Source organism: Piliocolobus tephrosceles, chromosome 15, assembly GCF_002776525.5.
Source record: "Piliocolobus tephrosceles isolate RC106 chromosome 15, ASM277652v3, whole genome shotgun sequence".
In the NCBI taxonomy this organism is placed as follows: Eukaryota; Metazoa; Chordata; class Mammalia; order Primates; family Cercopithecidae; genus Piliocolobus; species Piliocolobus tephrosceles.
Genome location: NC_045448.1, coordinates 48,905,935 through 48,926,652, shown reverse-complemented (window position 1 = coordinate 48,926,652; position 20,718 = coordinate 48,905,935). Strand labels below are relative to the sequence as shown.

The following is a 20,718-nucleotide window of genomic DNA, read 5'->3' as shown; positions in this document are numbered from 1 at the left end:
AACCTTGAATGTAAATGGTCTACACTCCACTAAAAAGACACAAAGTGGTAAGTTGTATAAAAAGCAAGATGCATGTAACAACACCCATAGGCTCAAAATAAAGGGCTGAAGAGTGATCCACCAAGCAAATAGAAAACAAAAAAGAGCAGAGGTCACTATTATTATATCAGACAAAACAGACTTTAAACCAACAACAATAAAAAAAAAGACAAAGAAGGCCATTTATAATGATAAAGCCTTCAATTCAACAAGAAGGCCTAACTATCCTAAATATACACTCATCCAAAATTGGAGCACCCAGAATCACAAACAAGTACTTCTAGACCTACAAAACTCTCATACAGCCACACGATAATAGTGGGGGATTTCAACACCCTACTGAAAACATTAGATCATCGAGGCAGAAAACTAACAAAGGAATTCTGAATTTAAACTTGACCAATTGGACCTCATGGACATCTACAGAATACTCCACCCATTGACCACAGAATAATACTCCCATCATCTACACATGGAACATACTCCACAACCAACCATAGGCTCCGCCATAAAGCAAATCTCAATAAATTCCAAAAAATGAACATCATACCAACCATACTTATGGACCACAGAGGAATAAAAATAGAAATCCCCTTTTCCACCCACTCCTAACTCCCACCAAGCACTGCTCCAGCTGCATCATGTTCACTCTGATCTCTGGAATCCTGCTAAGCCAGCACCACTGCGTGTCCCTTCAGCCGCCATCATGATTATCTACCCAGACCTTATTAGCCATGATGAGCTGTTCTCCAACATTTACAATATCTGGGAGATTGCAAGCGGTCTGTGCATGTAAGTGGGATGGGGGGTGGGGAGGAAGATGGTCAGTAGGACAGTGGGTGACATTGACAGAAATGCCTCCGCAGAAGGCCCTGAGGGTGAAGGTACCGAAAGCACATTAATCACTTATGTTGATACTGTCATAATACATAATACATACGTACATCACTTGCAGGAAACAAACTTCACAAAAGAAGCCTACAAGAAATACATTGAAGATTACATAAAATCAATCAAAGACCAACTTGAAGAACAGAGACCTAAACAGTAAAATCTTTTATGACAGAGGCTGTAGAACAAACCAAGCACATCTTATTAATTTCAACAACTACCAGTTTTTTACTGGTAAAAATGTGAATCCAGATGGCATGGGTGCTCTGCCATGAGGATGGTGTAACCCTGTATATGATTTTCTTTAAAGAGGGTTTAGAAATGGAAAAATGTTAACCAATTGGCAATTTCTTTAGTTCTATCACCTGTCTTCATAACTGCCTGCTGCCTATCACCCACAGGACACAATGACTTAAGATAAATTAGACTGATGTCATCTCAAGCTCTTCATTTATTTTGACCACTATGTATTTGGAGTGGAAGCATTGTTTTTAAGAAAAACATGTCAGCCGGCATGGTGGCTCACACCTGTAATCCCAACACTTTGGGAGGCCAACGTGGGCGGATCACAAGGTCAGGAGTTGGAGACTATCCTGGCCAACATGGTAAAACCCTGTCTCTACTAAAAATACAAAAATTAGCTGGGCACGGTGGAACATGCCTATGATCCCAGCTACCTGGCAGGCTGAGGCAGGAGAATCGCTTGAGCCAGGGAGTCGGAGGTTGCAGCGAGCCAAGATCATGCCACTGCACTTTAGCCTCGTGACAGAGTAAGACTCCGTCTCCAAAAAACAAAACAAAACAAAACTTGTCATGTAGGTTGTCTAAAAATAAAATGCATTTAAAGAATCCTTTTTAATTTAATATATGTTTATGCTAAATGCATCCTATAGTGTTCCTGTAGAGGTTAGAGCCTGGTTTTAAGCCACTACTAGGATGAATAAGACTATCAGTAGATAACTTCTATAGAAGGAATTACTTCTGGGACTGGGATATAAAAAAGAATCAAAAGTTTTAATTCTCAGTTGAGTAAAGGAAGAGACCACGCTCATAGCATTATCAACATCTGAAGTAGGGCCTTTTACATTTTATCACCTACAACAGAAGTAGTTAACTCTGGAAGATATTACCAAGAGAATAAAAAGAGATTAATACAGTTGGAAGTAAAAAACAACTAAAACAAAACTATACCAAGATTTCTCCAAATCACACAATTAGATTGAAATTTTAAAACTTGCTCCTGAATGACTTTTGGGTAAACAACAAAGTTAAGGCAGAAATCAAAAAATTCTTTGAAATACATGAAAACAGACACAACACACCAAAAATCTCTGAGATGAAGCAAAAGCAGTGTTAGGAGGAAACTGTATAGTACTAAATGCCTACTACAAAAAGTTGGAAAGATCTCAAATTAACAATTTAACATCACACCTAAAGGAACTAGGAAAACAAGAACTAACCCTAGAGCCAGATGAAAAGAAATAACTACAATTGGAGTGAGACACAACAAAATTGAGATCCAAAAATCCATACAAAGAATCAATGATTTTCTGACAGTGATCATTAAGGGGGAGAAAAAGAATCAATGAAACCAAAACCTGGTTCTCTGAAAGGATAAACAAAATTGATAGACCACTAGCTAGATTAACAAAGGAAAAAAAGGAAAGATTCCAATAAGCACAGTCAGAAATGACAAAGACGACATTACAACCAATCCCACAGAAATACAAAAGATCCTCAGAGACTATTAGAACACCTCTACATACAAAACTAGAAAATCTAGAGGAAACGGATAAATTCCTAGAAATAAAACCTCCCAAGATTGAATCAGGAAGAAATTAAAACTCTGAACAGACCAATATCGAGTTCCAAAATTGAATTAGTAATAAAAAAAAACCTACCACCCAAAAGAAGCCCCAGACCAGATGGACTCACAGTTGAATTCTACCAGATGTTCAAAGTAGTGCTGATACTACTCCAAATATGCTGAAAACTAATCCAAAATGTTGAGAAGGGACTCCTCTCTAACTCATTCTATGAAACCAGCATCACCCTTATACCAAAACCTGGAAAAGACATGATAAAAAAAGAAAAGAAAAGAAAAGTATAGGCCAATATCCCTGATGAACATAGAGCAAAAATCCTCAACAAAATGCTAGCAAACTGAATTCAGCAGCACATCAAAAGTTAACTCACCACAACTAAATAAGCTTCATTCCTGGGTTATAAAGTTGGTTTAACACACACAAATCAATAAATATGATTTATTGACAAATACAATAAACAGAATTAAAACACACAAACAGAATTAAAAGCAAAAACCTATGATCATCTCAAAATACATGGAAAAAGCTTTTGGCAAAATCCAACATGACTTCAGGATAAAAGAAAAACCCTCAAGAAACTAGGCATTGAAGGAACATACCTCAAAATAATAGGAGCAATCTATGACAAACTCACAGCCAACAACATGCTAAATGGGCAAAAATTAGAAGCATTCTCCTGGAGAACCAGAACAAGACAAGGATGCCCAATCTCACCACTCCTATTCAATATAATACTGGAAGTATAGAGCAATCACTCAAGAGAAAAAGTAAAAGGCATCCAAATAGGAAAAGAAGTCAAACTATCTCTCTTTGCTGATAATATGGTCTTATACCTAGAAAACCCTCAGGACTTCACCAAAAGACTCCTAGAACTAATACATGACTTCAGTTAAGTTTCAGGACACAAAACCAATGTATAAAATTAGTAGCATTTCTTTACACCAACAACGTTCAAGCTGAACGCCAAATCAAGAACACAATCCCATTTACAATAGCCACATGCAAAAATAAAATACCTAGGAACACATCTAATCAAGGAAGGGAATGATCTCTACAAGGAGAACTACAAAACACTGCTGAAAGAAATCATAGATGACACAAACAAATGGAGAAACACTCAAGCTCATGGAATACAAGAATCAATATCATTAAAATGGTCATACATCCTAAAGCAATCTACAGATTCAATGCTATTTCTATCAAACTACCAATGTCATTTTTCACAGAACTAGAAAAAAACTATTCTAAAATTCATATGCAACCAACAAGGAGCCTGAACAGCCAAAACAATCATAAGCAAAAAAGAATACAACTGGAAGCTTCATATTACAGAACTTCAACACATACTATAAGGCTATAATAACCAAATGGCATAGCAACAGTATAAAAACATACATATAGACCAGTGAAACAGATAGAGAACTCTGATATAAAGCCACACACCTACAGCCATCTGATCTTTGACAAAGTTGACAAAAATAAGCAATAGGGAAAGGACTCCCTATTCAATAAATAGTGCTGGGGTAACTGGTAGCCATATGCAGAAGAATGAACTAGACTCCTACGTTTTACCATATACAAAAATTAACTCAAGATGTAACTGGGCAGCTTAACTTCAAAATACATTTTAAAACTTTTCTTTTTCCTTTCCCTTTGGATTCAAGACTTAACCTTGAAGCAAACTACAGAAGCCTTTTCCCTTAGCCTGAAAACAGACTTCATGTCCTTCCCCTTCTCACTGTATATATTCCCTTGACATTTATCTAACTGTATGCTAATATCTAATTATGTGCCTAGTTGGAAGTTCTAGGGGCTAATCTTGAGACAAACAGACCAAGCCTGGAGACCCAGCTGCAAAACTGCAGTGATAAACTCAAGGCAGCTAGTCCACCACCTTGCCATTGTTGAGATGACTCCAGTCCCCAATCCACATGGACTGCAACCCAAAAAAGCCAATAGAATAAGACACACAGACGTTGTACTCAGTAGAATTCTTGCATGCCTTCCATGCCAAGTTTTACCTTTTTAAACCCTTGACTTCCCCCATCAAAATTCAAAGTGATTGCTTTGGACAGGAATCAAGCCACTTCCTCCCTGCCAGCTTTGGAAATAAAGTCATTTTTTTTTTTTTTTTTTTTTTTTTTTTGAGATGGATTCTCCCTCTGTTACCCAGGCTGGAGTGCAGTGACATGATCTTGGCTCACTGCAACCTCCGCCTCCTGGGTTCAAGCAATTCTCCTGCCTCAGCCTCCTGAGTGCCTGCCAACACACCTGGCTAATTTTTGTATTTTTAGTAAAGACAGGGTTTCACCATGTTGATCAGGCTGGTCTCAAACTCCTGACCTCATGATCCGCCCACCTCAGCCTCCCAAAGTGCCGCAATTACAGGCATGAGCCACCATGCCCCGACTGCAAAGTAACTTTCTTTCTACCACACCTCCCTCTTGTTAACAAGACTCTGCAAATAGTGAGTGAATGAACTTGCATTCAGTTACAAAGATAGGTTAAAGATATAAATGTAAGACCTCAAACTATAAGAATTCTAGAAGAAAACCTAGGAAACACCATTCTAGAAATTGGCCTTCGGAAATTATTTACGACAAAATTCTCAAAAGCAATTGCAACAAAAACAAAATTGACAAAAGTGAGACCTAATTAAACTATAGAGCTTCTGCACAGCAAAAGAAGCTACCAACAGAGTGAACAGACAACCTACAGGATGGTAGAAAATATTCGCAAACTATTCATCTGACAAAGTTGTAATGTCTAGAATCTATAAGGAACTTAAACAATTCAACAAAAAATCAAGTAATCCCATTAAAAAGTGGGGAAAAGCCGTGAACAGATGCTTCTCAAAAGACTATATAGAAGTAGCCAATATATGAAAAAATGCTACACATCACTAATCACCAGAGAAATACAAATCAAAACACAAGAAGATACCACCTCACACCAGTCACAATGGCCATTATTAAAAAGTCAAAAAACAACCAATGCTGGCAAGGCTGCAGAGAAAAAGGAACCCTTGTACACTGTTGGTGCAAATGTAAATTAGTTCAGCCACTGTGGACAGCAGTTTGGAGATTTCTCTAAGAACTTAAAATAGAACTACCATTTGACCCAGCAATCCCATTGCTGGCTATATATCAAAAGAAAGAAATCTTTCTACTAAAATGACACACGCACTCCCATGTTCATCACGGTACTATTCACAATAGCAATGGCATGCAACCAACCCAGGTGCCCATCCACAGTGGATTGGATAAAGAAAATGTGGTATATATACACCATGGAACACCATGCACCCATAAAAACAAAGAAATCACGTCCTTTGCAGCAACACAAATGCTGCTGTAGGCTGGTATCCTAAGTGAATTAATGCAGGAACAGAAAAACAAATACCACATATTCTTACTTTCAAATAGAAGCTAAACATTAAGTACCCATGGACATAAAGATGCCAACAAGAGAAAATGGGCACTACGAGAGGGATGAGGGTGAAAGGAAGATAAAGGCTGAAAAACTAACTATTGGATACTATGCTCAGTACCTGGGGGTACTATGCATTTGTACCCCAAACCTCAGAATCATGCAATATACCCATGTAACAAACCTGTCTGTGTACCCCTGAATCTAGAATAAAAGTTGAAAAGAATTAAAAAAAAAAAAACATGGCCTCTTTCTTCAAGAAACACCATTTTTACTTGAAAGAATAACTGACAGCAACTATAGTTATTCAAACTGGGTATCTGGCAGACATTTTTTTAAACATAAACTAAGCATACCCATCACTTCAAGAAAAACTAACAGCATGTATTTGCCAATGGTAAAACTTAAGTTTTCAAGCAAAAATTTAATTTTGGAAAATTCATATCAACCACAATGGATGAGATGCTTAGTTTTATCAACAAATATGATTTTTTATCTTGTATAATGAACAATGTTTTAACTGTATGACAGCAAATCAATATTTTCCAAATAACCAATGTATGCTGTAACATTACACATGTGTTAAAGAGCCATTCAAAGTGTGAGGTGTACCAATAAACCCTAATGAAATATTCCAAAAAGTTCCTTGTGGTTCCAGATTCCATCATGCAGCTAACCTCTCAGAAAGTACCATTTGCTGAGTTTTAGTGTAGTATCAATTATGTGAAAATACTATTAAAATGCTTCCCTTTTTTCCAACTATGTATCTGTGGAAGGCTAGATTTTCTTCATATACTTTCACAAAAACAACATATCACAACAGATTGAATTTAGGAACAGATATAAGAAATAAAGAGACAGAGGTAGTAATTAAAAACCTCCCAACATAGAAAAGCCCAGAACCAGATGGCTTCAAGGCTGAATTCTACCAAATATTCAAAGAGGATGAACTCAGTAAAGTGGCAGGATACAAAATCAACATAAAAAATCAGTGGCATTTCTGTACACAAATAACTACCTATCCAAAAAAATCATTTAAAAATCTCTTTTACAATAGCATCTTAAAAAATAAAATTCTTAAGAATATATTTAATTAAGAAGGTGAAAGATATGCACACTCTGGGAGGCCAAAGTGGGTGGATTGCTTGAACTCAGGAGTTTGAGACCAGCCTAGGCAGTATGGACAAACCCTACCTCTACAAAAAATACAAAAATCAGTCAGATGTGCTGGCACATGCCTGTAGTCCCAACTACTTGGGAGACTGAAGTGGGAGAATGGCTTGTGCCCAGGAGGTGGAGGCTGCAGTGAGCCAAGATTGTGCCACTGCACTCCAGCCTGGATGACAGAGTCAGATCCTGTCTCAAAAAAAAGAAAAAAAGATACATACACTGAAAACTATAAAACATTGATATAAGAAACTGAAGGACACCAATAAATGGGAAAATACCCATGTTAATGGACTGGAATAACTGGTGTCATTAAAAATGACCATACTACCCAAAGCAAAATATGGATTCAACAAAATCTCTATCAAAATTCCAATGACTTTCTTTATAGAAATAAAAAAAAAATTCTAAAATTCATGTGGAACAACAGAACACATCAAACAACGAAAGCAATTCAGAGGCAAAAAAAAACAGAGTTGGAAATATCACATTTTCTCATTTAAAACTACATTACAAAGCTGTAGTAATCAAAACAGTATGGTACTGACATAAAAACAGACACACAGAGCAGCAGAACAGAACAGAGAGCCCAGAAATAAACCCAAACACATATGGTCAACTAATTTTCAACAAGGGTGCTAAGAGGACACAATGGGGAAAGGGTAGTTCCTTCAATAAATGGTTGCTGGTGGGAGAAGTGAATTCCACACACAAAAGACTGAAATGGACTTTTATTTGTATACCTTACATAAAAATCAATTCAAAATAGATAAAAGACCTAAACACAAGACCTTAAACCATAAAACTCCAAGACAAAAACACAGAGGAAAAACTCTTTGACAATGCCCTTGGCAATGATTTTTTGGATATCACACCAAAAGCTTGGGCTACAAAAGTAAAAATAAATAAGCCAGGCATACTGGCTCACACCTGTAATCCCAGCACTTTGGGAGGCCGAGGCAGGAGGACTGGTTCATTCCAAGAATTTAAGACCACCCTTGATGACACAGGAAAACCCAGTATCTACAAAAAAATGGAAAATAACCAGCCATGATAGGCTGTGCCTGTAGTGCCAGTTACTCATGAAGTTAAGGTGAGAGGATCAATTGACCCTCGAAGGTCAAGGCTACAGTGACCTGTGATTGCTCCAGTGCACTCCAGCCTGGATGACAGAGCAAGACCCTGTCTCAAATAAAATAAAATAAAAGACCATCGGTGTGCTGTATTCAGGATACCCATCTCACAAGCAGAGACACACATAGGCTCAAAATAAAGGGATGGAGGAAGATCTACCAAGCATATGGAAAACGAAAAAAGGCAGGGGTTGCAATCCTAGTCTTTGATAAAACAGACTTTAAACCAACAAAGATCAAAAGAGACAAAGAAGGCCATTACATAATGGTAAAGGGATCAATTCAACAGGAAGAGCTAACTATCCTAAATATATATGCACCCAATACAGGAGCACCCAGATTCATAAAGCAAGTCCTCAGAGACTTACAAAGAGACTTAGACTCCCATACAATAATAATGGGAGACTTTAACACCCCACTATCAACGTTAGACAGATCAACGAGACAGAAAATTAACAAGGATATGCAGAAATTGAACTCAGCTCTGCACCAAGTGGACCTAATAGACATCTACAGAACTCTCCACCCCAAATCAACAGAATATACATCCTACTCAGCACCACATCGCACTTACTCCAAAATTGACCACATAGTTGGAAGTAAAGCACTCCTCAGCAAATGTAAAAGAACAGAAATTATAACAAACTGTCTCTCAGACCACAGTGCAATCAAACTAGAACTCAGGATTAAGAAACTCACTCAAAACCGCTCAAATACATGGAAACTGAACAACCTGCTCCTGAACGACTACTGGGTACATAACGAAATGAAGGCAGAAATAAAGATGTTCTTTGAAACCAATGAGAAGAAAGACACAACATACCAGAATCTATGGGATGCATTTAAAGCAGTATGTAGAGGGAAATTTATAGCACTAAATGCCCACAAGAGAAAGCAGGAAACATCTAAAATTGACACTCTAACATCACAATTAAAAGAACTAGAGAAGCAAGAGCAAACACATTCAACAGCTAGCAGAAGGCAAGAAATAACTAAGATCAGAGCAGAACTGAAGGAGATAGAGACACAAAAAACCTTCAAAAAGTCAATGAATCCAGAAGCTGGTTTTTTTAAAAAGATCAACAAAATTGATAGACCGCTAGCAAGAATAATGAAGAAGAAAAGGGAGAAGAATCAAACAGACGCAATAAAAAATGATAAAGGGGATATCACCACCGAACCCACAGAAATACAAATTACCATCACAGTATACTGTAAACACCTCTATGGAAATAAACTAGAAAACCTAGAAGAAATGGATAAATTCCTGGACACATACACTCTCCCAAGGCTAAACCAGGAAGAAACTGAATCCCTGAATGGACCAATAGCAGGCTCTGAAACTGAGGCAATAATTAACAGCCTACCAACCAAAAAAAAGTCCAGGACCAGACGGATTCACAGTCAAATTCTACCAGAAGTACAAGGAGGAGCTGGTACCATTCCTTCTGAAACTATTCCAATCAATAGAAAAGGAAGGAATCCTCCCTAACTCACTTTATGAGACCAACATCATCCTGATACCAAAGCCTAGTAGAGACACAAAAAAAAGAGAGAATTTTAGACCGATATCCCTGACGAACATCGATGCAAAAATCCTCAGTAAAATACTGGCAAACCGAATCCAGCAGCACATCAAAAACCTTATCCACCACGATCAAGTGGGCTTCATCCCTGGCTGGTTCAATACATGCAAATCAATAAACGTAGTCCAGCATATAAATAGAACCAAAGACAAAAACCCCATGATTATCTCAACAGATGCAGAAAAGGCCTTTGACAAACTTCAACAGCCCTTCATGCTAAAAACTCTCAATATATTCGGTATTGATGGAACGTATCTCAAAATAATAAGAGCTATTTATGACAAACCCACAGACAATATCATACTGAATGGGCAAAAACTGGAAGCATTCCCTTTGAAAACTGGCACAATACAGGGATGCCCTCTCTCACCACTCCTATTCAACATAGTGTTGGAAGTTCTGGCTAGGGCAGTCAGGCAGGAGAAAGAAAGAAAGGGTATTCAATTAGGAAAAGAGGAAGTCAAATTGTCCCTGTCTGCAGATGGCATGATTGTATATTTAGAAAACCCCATTGTCTCAGCCCAAAATCTCCTTAAGCTGATAAGCAACCTCAGCAAAGTCTCAGGAGACAAAATCAATGTGCAAAAATCACAAGCATTCTTATACACTAATAACAGACAAACAGAGCCAAATCACGAGTGAACTCCCATTCACAATTGCTTCAAATAGAATAAAATACCTAGAAATCCAACTTACAAGGGATGTGAAGGACCTCTTCAAGGAGAACTACAAACCACTGCTCAATGAAATAAAAGAGGACACAAACAAATGGACGAACATTCCATGCTCATGGATAGGAAGAATCGATATCATGAAAATGGCCATACTGCCCAAGATAGTTTACAGATTCAATGCCATCCCCATCAAGCTACCAATGACTTTCTTCACAGAATTGGAAAAAACTACTTTAAAGTTAATATGGAACCAAAAAAGAGCCCGCATTGCCAAAACAATCCTAAGCCAAAAGAACAAAGCTGGAAGCATCACACTACCTGACTTCAAACTATACCACAAGGTTACAGTAACCAAAACAGCATGGTACTGGTACCAAAACAGAGGTATAGACCAATGGAACAGGACAGAGCCCTCAGAAATAATACCACACATCTACAACCATCTGATCTTTGACAAACCTGACAAAAACAAACAATGGGGAAAGGATTCCCTATTTAATAAATGGTGCTGGAAAAACTGGCCAGCCATATGTAGAAAGCTGAAACTGGATCCCTTCCTTACACCTTATACAAAAATTAACTCAAGATGGATTAAAGACTTAAATGTTAGACCCAAAATTATAAAAACCCTAGAAGAAAACCTAGGCAATACCATTCAGGACATAGGCATGGGCAAGGACTTCATGTCTAAAACACCAAAAGCAATGGCAACAAAAGCCAAAATGGACAAATGGGATCTAATTAAACTAAAGGGCAGCAAAAGAAACTACCATCAGAGCAAAAAGGCAACTTACAGAATGGGAGAAAATTTTTGCAATCTACTCATCTGACAAAGGGCTAATATCCAGAACCTACAAAGAACTCAAACAAATTTACAAGAGAAAAACAAACAACCCCATCAAAAAGTGGGCAAAGGATATGAACAGACACTTAAAAGAAGACATTCATGCAGCCAACAGACACATGACAAAATGCTCATCATCACTAGCCATCAGAGAAATGCAAATCAAAACCAAAACGAGAAACCATCCCACACCAGTTAGAATGGCGATCATTAAAAAGTCAGGAAACAACAGGCGCTGGAGAGGATGTGGAGAAATAGGAACACTTTTACACTGTTGGTGGGACTGTAAACTAGTTCAACCATTGTGGAAGACAGTGTGGCAATTCCTCATGGATCTAGAACTATAAATACCATTTGACCCAGCCATCCCATTACTGGGTAAATACCCAAAGGACTATAAATCATGCTGCTATAAAGACACATGCACACGTATGTTTATTGCAGCACTATTCACAATAGCCAAGACTTGGAACCAACCCAAATGTCTATCAATGACAGATTGGATTAAGAAAATGTGGCACATAGACATCATGGAATACTATGTAGCCATAAAAAAGGATGAGTTTGTGTCCTTTGCAGGGACATGGATACAGCTGGAAACCATCATTCTCAGCAAACTATCGCAAGAACAGAAAACCAAACACTGCATGTTCTCACTCAGAGGTGGGAACTGAACAATGAGAACGCTTGGACACAGGAAGGGGAACATCACACACCAGGGCCTGTTGTGGGGTGGGGGAAGCAGGGAGGGATAGCATTAGGAGATATACCTAATGTAAATGACGAGTTAATGGGTGCAGCACACCAACATGGCACATGTAAGTATATGTAACAAAACTGCACGTTGTGCACATGTACCCTAGAACATAAAGTATAATAAAAAATAAAATAGAGACATCAAACTAAAAAGCTGCTGCACAGCAAAGAAAACAAATAACAAAATAAAACAGCAGCCAACAGATTGAGAGAAAATATTTGCAAACCATGTATCTGATAAAGGGCTTAATATCCAAAACATATTAAAAGATGTACACAATTCAATAACAGAAAAACAAATAACCCTATTCAAAAATTGGCGAAGGACTTGAATAGATCTTTTTCCAAAGACAACATAAAAACAGCTAACAGGTATATGAAAAGGTGCTCAACATCACTATTCATCAGAGGAATATAAGTCAAAACTACATTAAGTTATCAACTCACACCTGTTAGGATGGGTATTACCAAAAAGAAAAGAGATGACAAGTGTTGGTGAGAGTACAGAGGAAAGGAAACCCCTATACGCTGTTGGTGGGAATGCAGAATGGTCAGCCACTGTATGAAACTGTGCAGAGACTCCTAAATAAATTAAAAATAGAACTACCATATGACTCAGCAATCCTTCTTATGGATATGTATCCAAGGGAAATTAAACTACTACCACATAAAAATATCTACACTCCCATGTTCATTGCAACATTACTCACGATAGCCAAGATTTGTAAACAACCAAAGTGTCTGCAAATGAACAAATGGATAAAGAAAATGTGGTGTGTCTGTGTACACACACACACTCACACAGAGAAATATTATTCAGCTTTTTAAAAAAGGGAGAGTCTGCCATTTGTCACAACATAGATGAATCTGAAGGACATTATACTAAGTTAAATATGCCAGACACAAAAAGAAAAGTATTGCATGATCTCATTTATATGTTAAACACACACACACACACACAGTCAAATACACAGAGATAGAGAATAAAATAGCAGCTACAAGGGGCAGGAAGGGAGAAAATGAGAAGATGTAAGTTAAAGGATACAAAGCCACAGATACATAGGATCAATAAGTCTAAATAGCTAATAGATAACATGAGGGCTATACTTAATATTGTGCTGCATTTGGGATTTTTGCTAAAAGAGAAGACTTCAGGCATACTAAAAGTACCTAAAATGAGCACCTATGTGAGATGACAGACAGGTTAATTTGCTAGACTATACCAACCTCTTCACTATCTACCTATCTATCTATCTATCTCAAGGCACCATGCTGAACACCTTAAATACATACAATAAAATTTAAATAAAAAGAAATAGATAAGAATCCAGCTCATTTCTGCAGACCTCATTAAGCTGACATTAACAAGACCTGCAGAAAAGTAAAACAATGCTACTCTTCTTTCTAAATTTTTTTGTTCTAGAAGAATTATTACTCATAAATATATGCTATTATGTTAACATGTAATTGAATTTTTTAATAAATCAATATTTTTTAAATTTGTGTTTTAATTTCTAATATAGTAGATACTTACAACCCACATTTTAAAAGCTATTTAGGGTCCTTAATTTTTATGAGCTTAAAGGGGTCCTGAGACCAAACAAAGTTGAGAACTGAAGATACAGGAAATTACTAAACAAATAAAAAACAAAGAACATATGATAGCGCAAACCAGTTTCTGGGGTGTTTTTGTTTTTTAGGTTCGGGGGGTATGTGTACAGGTTTGTTACAGGGGTATATCATATGATGCTGAGGTTTAAGCTTCTATTGATCCCGTCACCCAAATAGTGAACACAGTACCCGACGGGTAGTTTTTCAACACTTGCCCCCTTCTCTCCCTCTCTCCTTTTGGAGTCCCCAGTGTTCTCACCTTTCTGTCTATATGTACCCAATGTATAGCTCCCATTTATAAGTGAGAACATGCAGTATGTGGTTTTCTGTTCCTGTGTTAATTCACTTAGGATAATGGCCCCAGCAACACCCATATTGTTGCAAAGGACATCTCTCTCTTTTTTATGGTTGCATAGTATTCCATGGTAGACATGTACCACATTTTCTTTATCCAATCCACCATGTATGGGTTGAGCTGATTCCACATCTTTGCTAAGGTGAATAGTACTGCAATAAGCATACAAGTGTGGGTGTCTTTTTGTTAGAACAATTTATTTTCTTTTGGGTAAATGCCTAGTAATAGGACTGCTGAGTTGAATGGTAGCTCTAAGTTCTCCGAGAAATCTGCAAACTGCTTTCCACAGAGGCTGAACAAAGTTACATTCCCACCAATAGTGCATAAGTGGTTCCTTTTTTCTGTAGCTTCACCAACATCTGTTTTTCAGTTTTTTAATAACAGCCATTCTGACTAGTGTGAGATGGTATGTTATTGTGATTTTGATAGAGCAGACAAGTTTTAAGATGGAACAGACAAAGGAAAATGACTTCTTGAATTGTAGATTTAATTTGAACTTGTTATCAAAAGAGAAAAAAAGGTTCTAGAAGTTTAAGTTATTTGAATCAGGCTTTTAAAAGTAAACCATGAGAAGATATAATTAAGAAGCACTTCAATTTTATGAGACTATTTATTTCAAGAATCTTATTGTTGGGTACCTAAAGATGAAAAGAGACAGGAACAAGACTATAAAGCACTTTTAAGGGATACATGTACTTCCTCTTAAACCTCTTCATTATAATGATGTGGAAGAGAATAAGGAGAAAAACTATTTAAATGTAATTATTTCTATTATTCTAACTGCTAAGATACAGAATAAGGTACTGAGTAAAAACAAACTAGATACATGAGTTGCAAGACTATTTTGTTATTTAAATCACTGGTAATATTACCATCTTGCGGCGAAATCTAGTATTGCAATTTTGAATGACAGAATCTTAGAAGTGTTCACCCTGGTTTTTTTTTTTAAGATGGAGTCTCACTCTGTCGCCCAGGCTGGAGTGCAGTGGCGCGATCTCAGCTCACTGCAACCTCTGCCTCCCGGGTTCAAGTGATTCTCCTGCCTCAGCCTCCCAAGTAGGTGGGATTACAGGCATGAGCCACCACGCCTGGCTAATTTTTGTGTTTTTCTTTTTTAGTAGAGACAGGATTTCACCATGTTGGCCAGGTTGGTCTAGAACTCCTGACCTCAGGTGATCCATCCACCTCGGCCTCTTTTGATAAAAGACAGTCAAGTATTTTCCTCTTCCATATCTACCACACCCTCATGCCAACCATAAGTTAAAAAAAATTTTAGCATTCTGTAATAAATAAAACAGTGATTAAGAAAACAAAAGTCCAAAGGAATGTTATTTAAACAGAGAAGGGGATGTCCCAATGAAATAGTAGTTAAAAATTAAAGCATAGCCAAAAACCCAACTGATGAAAAATGTTTCAATGTGTCAACAATTAAAACTGCCAAGACTAATTCTTACAGAGCAAAAGTATACTTTATAAACGCAGTATTCAATAAAACTTGTATTTGGTAATTCAACATTCATTGTTAATTTATTCATTTTTATATGTTAGAATTGCTGCCACATGTAAATTCTCCCACTTTGTAATAGAAGAAGTACAAGCATCCTTACAATGTTCTCTTCACCTTGGCCCATGTAATGTTCATGTGAATTTTTCCAAGCATGCAAAGAACTATCTACCTATTATTGATAATCTAATCCAAAATCTACCCTCACTTCTTGCAGACTACTCTGTTGAATTTCAGCTAAACCCAATAAAACTTGTTTGAATGTGAGTATACATTTATGTATACACACGAGTAACATAAAGATTACAAGAATCAGAGGAGAAAGAAAGGAATCAAGCATGCAAAGATAGAAAACTCTAAGTTTTATCTTTTATTAGCTAGTCCCTTCCAGTTTAAATTGATAAGCATAACGTGCACAAATATTTCCCTTAAAAGCAGAAGTCTAGATTTGCTAAGTCCAAGAATAAAGAGAAATGCACATGATCAATTTCTAGCCATCATTTTATATATCCAAAACAGTGAGGTAGCCTGAATAATCTCCATATTCTGAACTCTCCATTCTGCTCCCAATACATCAGATCTATAACACAAAAAAAAAAACAAATAAGAGAAAGAGAACACACAAACTTGTGAGCTCTCACCTTTCCCTCTGCCACTTGTAATCCTTGACTAGACACAATCAAACTATCTGAAATTACCAATGGGTGTTCCCAACAGCCAACAAACTGTGTGACTTTCCTCTAAAGAAAGGCTTTATCATCTTTGTAAAATTTAATATTTAAAATAAAAACTAGTTTGAATAACCCGAGTTTTTAACCAATAATTACATGTGGCAATGATTTATACTGTGTTCATTTAATAGAAATGATTTAGGTGTCCGAGCCTTCTCACCCTAAGAACATTACCCTGTCGAACTGAAAAACAACCCCAAATGAGAATTTATTCTGAAGATACTAACAGTACTCATTTACTAACGGTATCCAACCTGTTGCCGATTGCAATGTTTGGTGCAAGCTGTGTGGCAACTGAAGAGTAAACAGAGGTGATTGGATGCTATTTCTGAAGAAGTCTTCTGTTGCTTTAGACTGCAAAACCTTGGTTTCCCAGAGCTGCAGAGGAAAAAAAAAAAAAGTTTGCTGTAAAAATATATATACATATATAATGATACTTCTTTTTTTTCAGTTTCTTAAAAACTAACTTGTCATCCTGATGGCACAATGAATGGGTAAGTACTAAACTATAATTTGAGAGATCAGAACTGTATCAGTTTTGTATGCCAAAAAAACAACAAAAGACAGGAAGAAAAAGTTGTATCGGCTACAAACCTGCTTCAAGTCTTTTAAAACTTGTTCCTCTATACCTTCTTCAGCAAATAGATTCCGAACTCCTTCAATTACATCTTCAATTACAGATCTGTAGAGTTTAGGCTACATAAAAGCAATTGTCAAAGTTTTATTTTATTTATTTATTTATTTATTTATTTATTTATTTATTTATTTATTGAGACGAAGTCATGCTCTGTCGCCTAGGCTGGAGTGCAGTGGCACGATCTCAGTTCACTGCAACTTCCACTCCCGGGTTCAAGCAATTCTCCTGCCTCAGCCTCCTGAGTAGGTGCGATTACAGATGCACGACCATTCCTGGCTAATTTTTGTATTTTTAGAGAGATAGGGTTTCACCATGTTGGTCAGGCTGGTCTCGAACTACTGACCTCATGATCCACCCGCCTCAGCCTTCCCAAGTGCTGGGATTACAGTCATGAGCCACCGCACCCAGCCTGTTACAAGTTTTGACTTCTCAAGTTTGAATATATTTAGCCTTAAAAGATATGCAGTGTATACCTTCTAATCTTGTAAAGTTACCATAAAAACTTTTACTAAGTACATTCACATTCCCAATATAGTCTTAGCTTTCCATAAACTGTGTTAGCTTCAGACCCATAGTTTCAGCCTATCTACAAGACTGAATTACAGGACTACAATAACATATGAGCTAATAATCTCAAAGATGTATCGTTATTTTCATGTTACTTGCCTTTTGTGTCAATATTTAACCTCCCCAACTCCTTTTAAAAGAGAAATTAATGTAAGTCAGCTGGAAACAGGTCTTCTGTTTTCAATTTACCTTTTTATCAAAGTGGCCAAAGGAGAATTTTTTAGGGTTCACTATATTATTTCCACAAATATAAATAAACTCCAAGCCAGAAGACTGGGGTAAGCACTTAAAATAGAGCAATCAAAGCCCATCTCACTTCCAAAATACACAAAGTCCAAAAAATATATATTCTGGACCACTGTCAAATACAACTGCTCCAAAATGGATTTCCTACTAGAACCTAAGAAGGGCACGAACGACCCTACCCATCCAGTGTGCATACTGAAGAGACCAAATAACATTCTGAAATACCTCCTAGTCAAACATGCCATGACAACAAAGTTAAGCAGATTTCTTCCCAGATTAAACACTAGTTATAGCAAAACAAAAGAGGGTATGTGAAAAAAACTCAGCCCTTCAAATCTATATAAACTATGCCCCCAGGCCAAAACGGCAATGCTATGTGCTGACAATACTGACCTAGTGGAAGGTCCACGGGCAAGAAACAGCAAGCAGAAATTTAGCTGAGTTGCTCTTATTTCAAATTGCTTAATGAGGCCAAAATGAAAATGAAAATTGTGGCACTCTAGGATTGCCTTTTCATACTATACACTAAATAAATACTCTTAAATACTCCTGTTCATGCCAAGAGTAGCTATGCAGGTTTTTTGTTGTTGTTTTTTCATTTGTTTGTTTGTTTGTTTGTTTGTTTGTTTGTTTGTTTTGAGAAGGAGTCTTGCTCTGTCACCCAGGCTGGAGTGCAGTGGCACAATCTGGGCTCACTGCAACATCTGCCTCCTGGGTTCAAGTGATTCTCCTGTCTCAGCATCCAGAGTAGCTGGGACTACAGGCATGTACTACCTCATCTGGCTAATTTTTTGCATTTTTAGTAGAGATGGGGTGTCACCATGTTGGCCAGGCTGGTCTCAAACTCCTAGGCTGAAGTGATCTGCCCACCTCGACCTTCCAAAGTGCTGGTATTACAGGTCTAAGCCACCATGCCCAGCCCCCAAGAGTATTTAGTATTTGAAGCTATGCTTTAAACTAATCCTTCTGAAGACCCAGGGTAAGCCTATATGAATAGGCCAATCAGTAACATTTAAATAATGTTATTCACAAGCACATGCATTAAGACTAAATGCCCCTAAATTAGTTGCGTCTTCTAAAACAGTTTATCCTGATAAAGGCATACAAAATTGATACTTCAGTGGTAGTCCCAGCTAGTGTGATCAAGCTTAGCACTGAAGGAAAAAAACTCATAGGGCTAAAAACATCTTAACACAGCAGTAGTCAAAAAGTACCCATTAGAACACAATTTTTCAAAAATCAAAACAGGTATTGAACATATTTTCTCTTCTAGGACCACAGACTTTGTATTGCTTTCCCTGTTATCTTTATTAAAACTATGTCTAGTCCATCTTAACTCCTCTGTTTAAAACAAACACTACTTCATAGAATTCACAATCAGGTAAATTGGCATACCTAGTAAGCTTATATTCAGGCAGAGTATAGGTATTTTATGTATCTCAAAACACACTATCATAAAACAGATATAATTAAAGAAGTATGTCTCTAAATTAAACAGAGCTTTTATACTGCATATATGATAACCGGAACCCATAAAATTACACAGATCTGGACAAGCATATTGCCTTTCACGAAATGTGAAGTCTGTTGAGATGAATTGGTAATAAAGATGAATCCTTCATTTTTGTTCTTTGATACAGGTTTTTAAGATTGATGGTCTCCTAAGTGCCACTGAGACTAGAAATTCTCACTGTGCAAATTAAGTGTCCGTTAGGCATAGGAGGGTAATGTAGGTTGTACACTTAAGCATTAAGTTGTTAAAGGACAAAGAAATGGGCGGGTAGGGAAAGATACTAAAAACGTGGGGAGGTAACATGAGAATCACATTGTTATTTCAAGCAGTAAATAATACAGCTTGGAATTAACAATGTCCACAGTAAAATTAACACAGCCGAACTTGGGGGTTTTCTAACATCTAGGAAACCAGGAGGGTTGAGGGGGAGTTCCACCTCTAAACACCCCAACTAGATAGCCTCAGTTTTGGTGAAAAGAGAAAAAGGACACTTGTTTCAGCGGAGCTGGCCCAACTTCCTGCTGAACTACTGGCCCTCATCAGCTTCCTCCAACACAGAGGTGAGGAAGAGCCCCAGCCTCTAAAGAAGAGGGGTTATGACAATCTGTCAAGTGTCAGGGGGAAACAAAAGGGTGTGCAGGGTTCAGCCGCTGTGAACCAGGACTCCCAGGGCGCTCCCTCTACACAGAGCTTGAGGTCCTCCTTACCACCGGGTTGAAGCAAGCCATGACAGCACCTCCAGCACCTGGCCCTTTGCGCCTGCGCGGCACTCAGTGCACACGGAGGGAAACACTGGGCACGTTTTCAACGATGTAAGTCCGGTGCGCAACCGCGGAGAACGCCGAGGGTGTGGCTGGGCAGAAGAGAACGTTAATAGATGGAGCCGGCTTAACTGGAGGCGGGGCCAGGGCGGAGAGGCGGTCCTCCTGTGTGGGAAAAGAGACCCGCTAAAACGGATGGTTAGATTGGGTCTAGCCGGTTTTGGGCGGTTCACAGGTTGTTACCTCAATCTGCGAAAGATGAAGAAAATCGAGGAGGGGCAATGCAGGGGTAGATCTCAGTCTAATTTCAACTTTGAAGAAGATGGGGAAAGCAAAGAGGGGAGACTAGTGGTATCTGTCCTCTGCATTTACCAATTTTCATTCTTCCCCCTACATCCCACTCACAGCTGAACTCCATTTTTTGTTGTATAAAAATATAACAAGAGCC

General features: G+C 37.7%; 1 protein-coding gene and 1 pseudogene across 2 annotated transcripts in view; one reads left to right on the top strand and one right to left on the bottom strand.

The window, feature by feature from the left end:
- The window catches only part of GTF2A1L (general transcription factor IIA subunit 1 like), a 66,563-nt gene extending 46,231 nt beyond the window's left edge, over positions 1-20,332 (bottom strand). Inside the window, exons 1-3 of one of the 2 annotated variants that reach the window (XM_023223824.3) lie at positions 20,217-20,303; positions 17,141-17,242; positions 16,801-16,924 (exon numbers count right to left, since the gene is read on the bottom strand). In XM_023223824.3, the coding sequence (XP_023079592.2) occupies positions 16,801-16,924; positions 17,141-17,242; positions 20,217-20,237 (247 nt within the window). In that variant the 5' untranslated portion in view covers positions 20,238-20,303. Of the gene's footprint in view, positions 1-16,800; positions 16,925-17,140; positions 17,243-20,216 lie in introns of both variants that reach the window. The other variant, XM_023223825.2, reaches the window with a different exon arrangement.
- LOC111550410 lies at positions 746-1,266 on the top strand (annotated as a pseudogene).
- Positions 20,333-20,718: the final 386 nt, after the last annotated feature.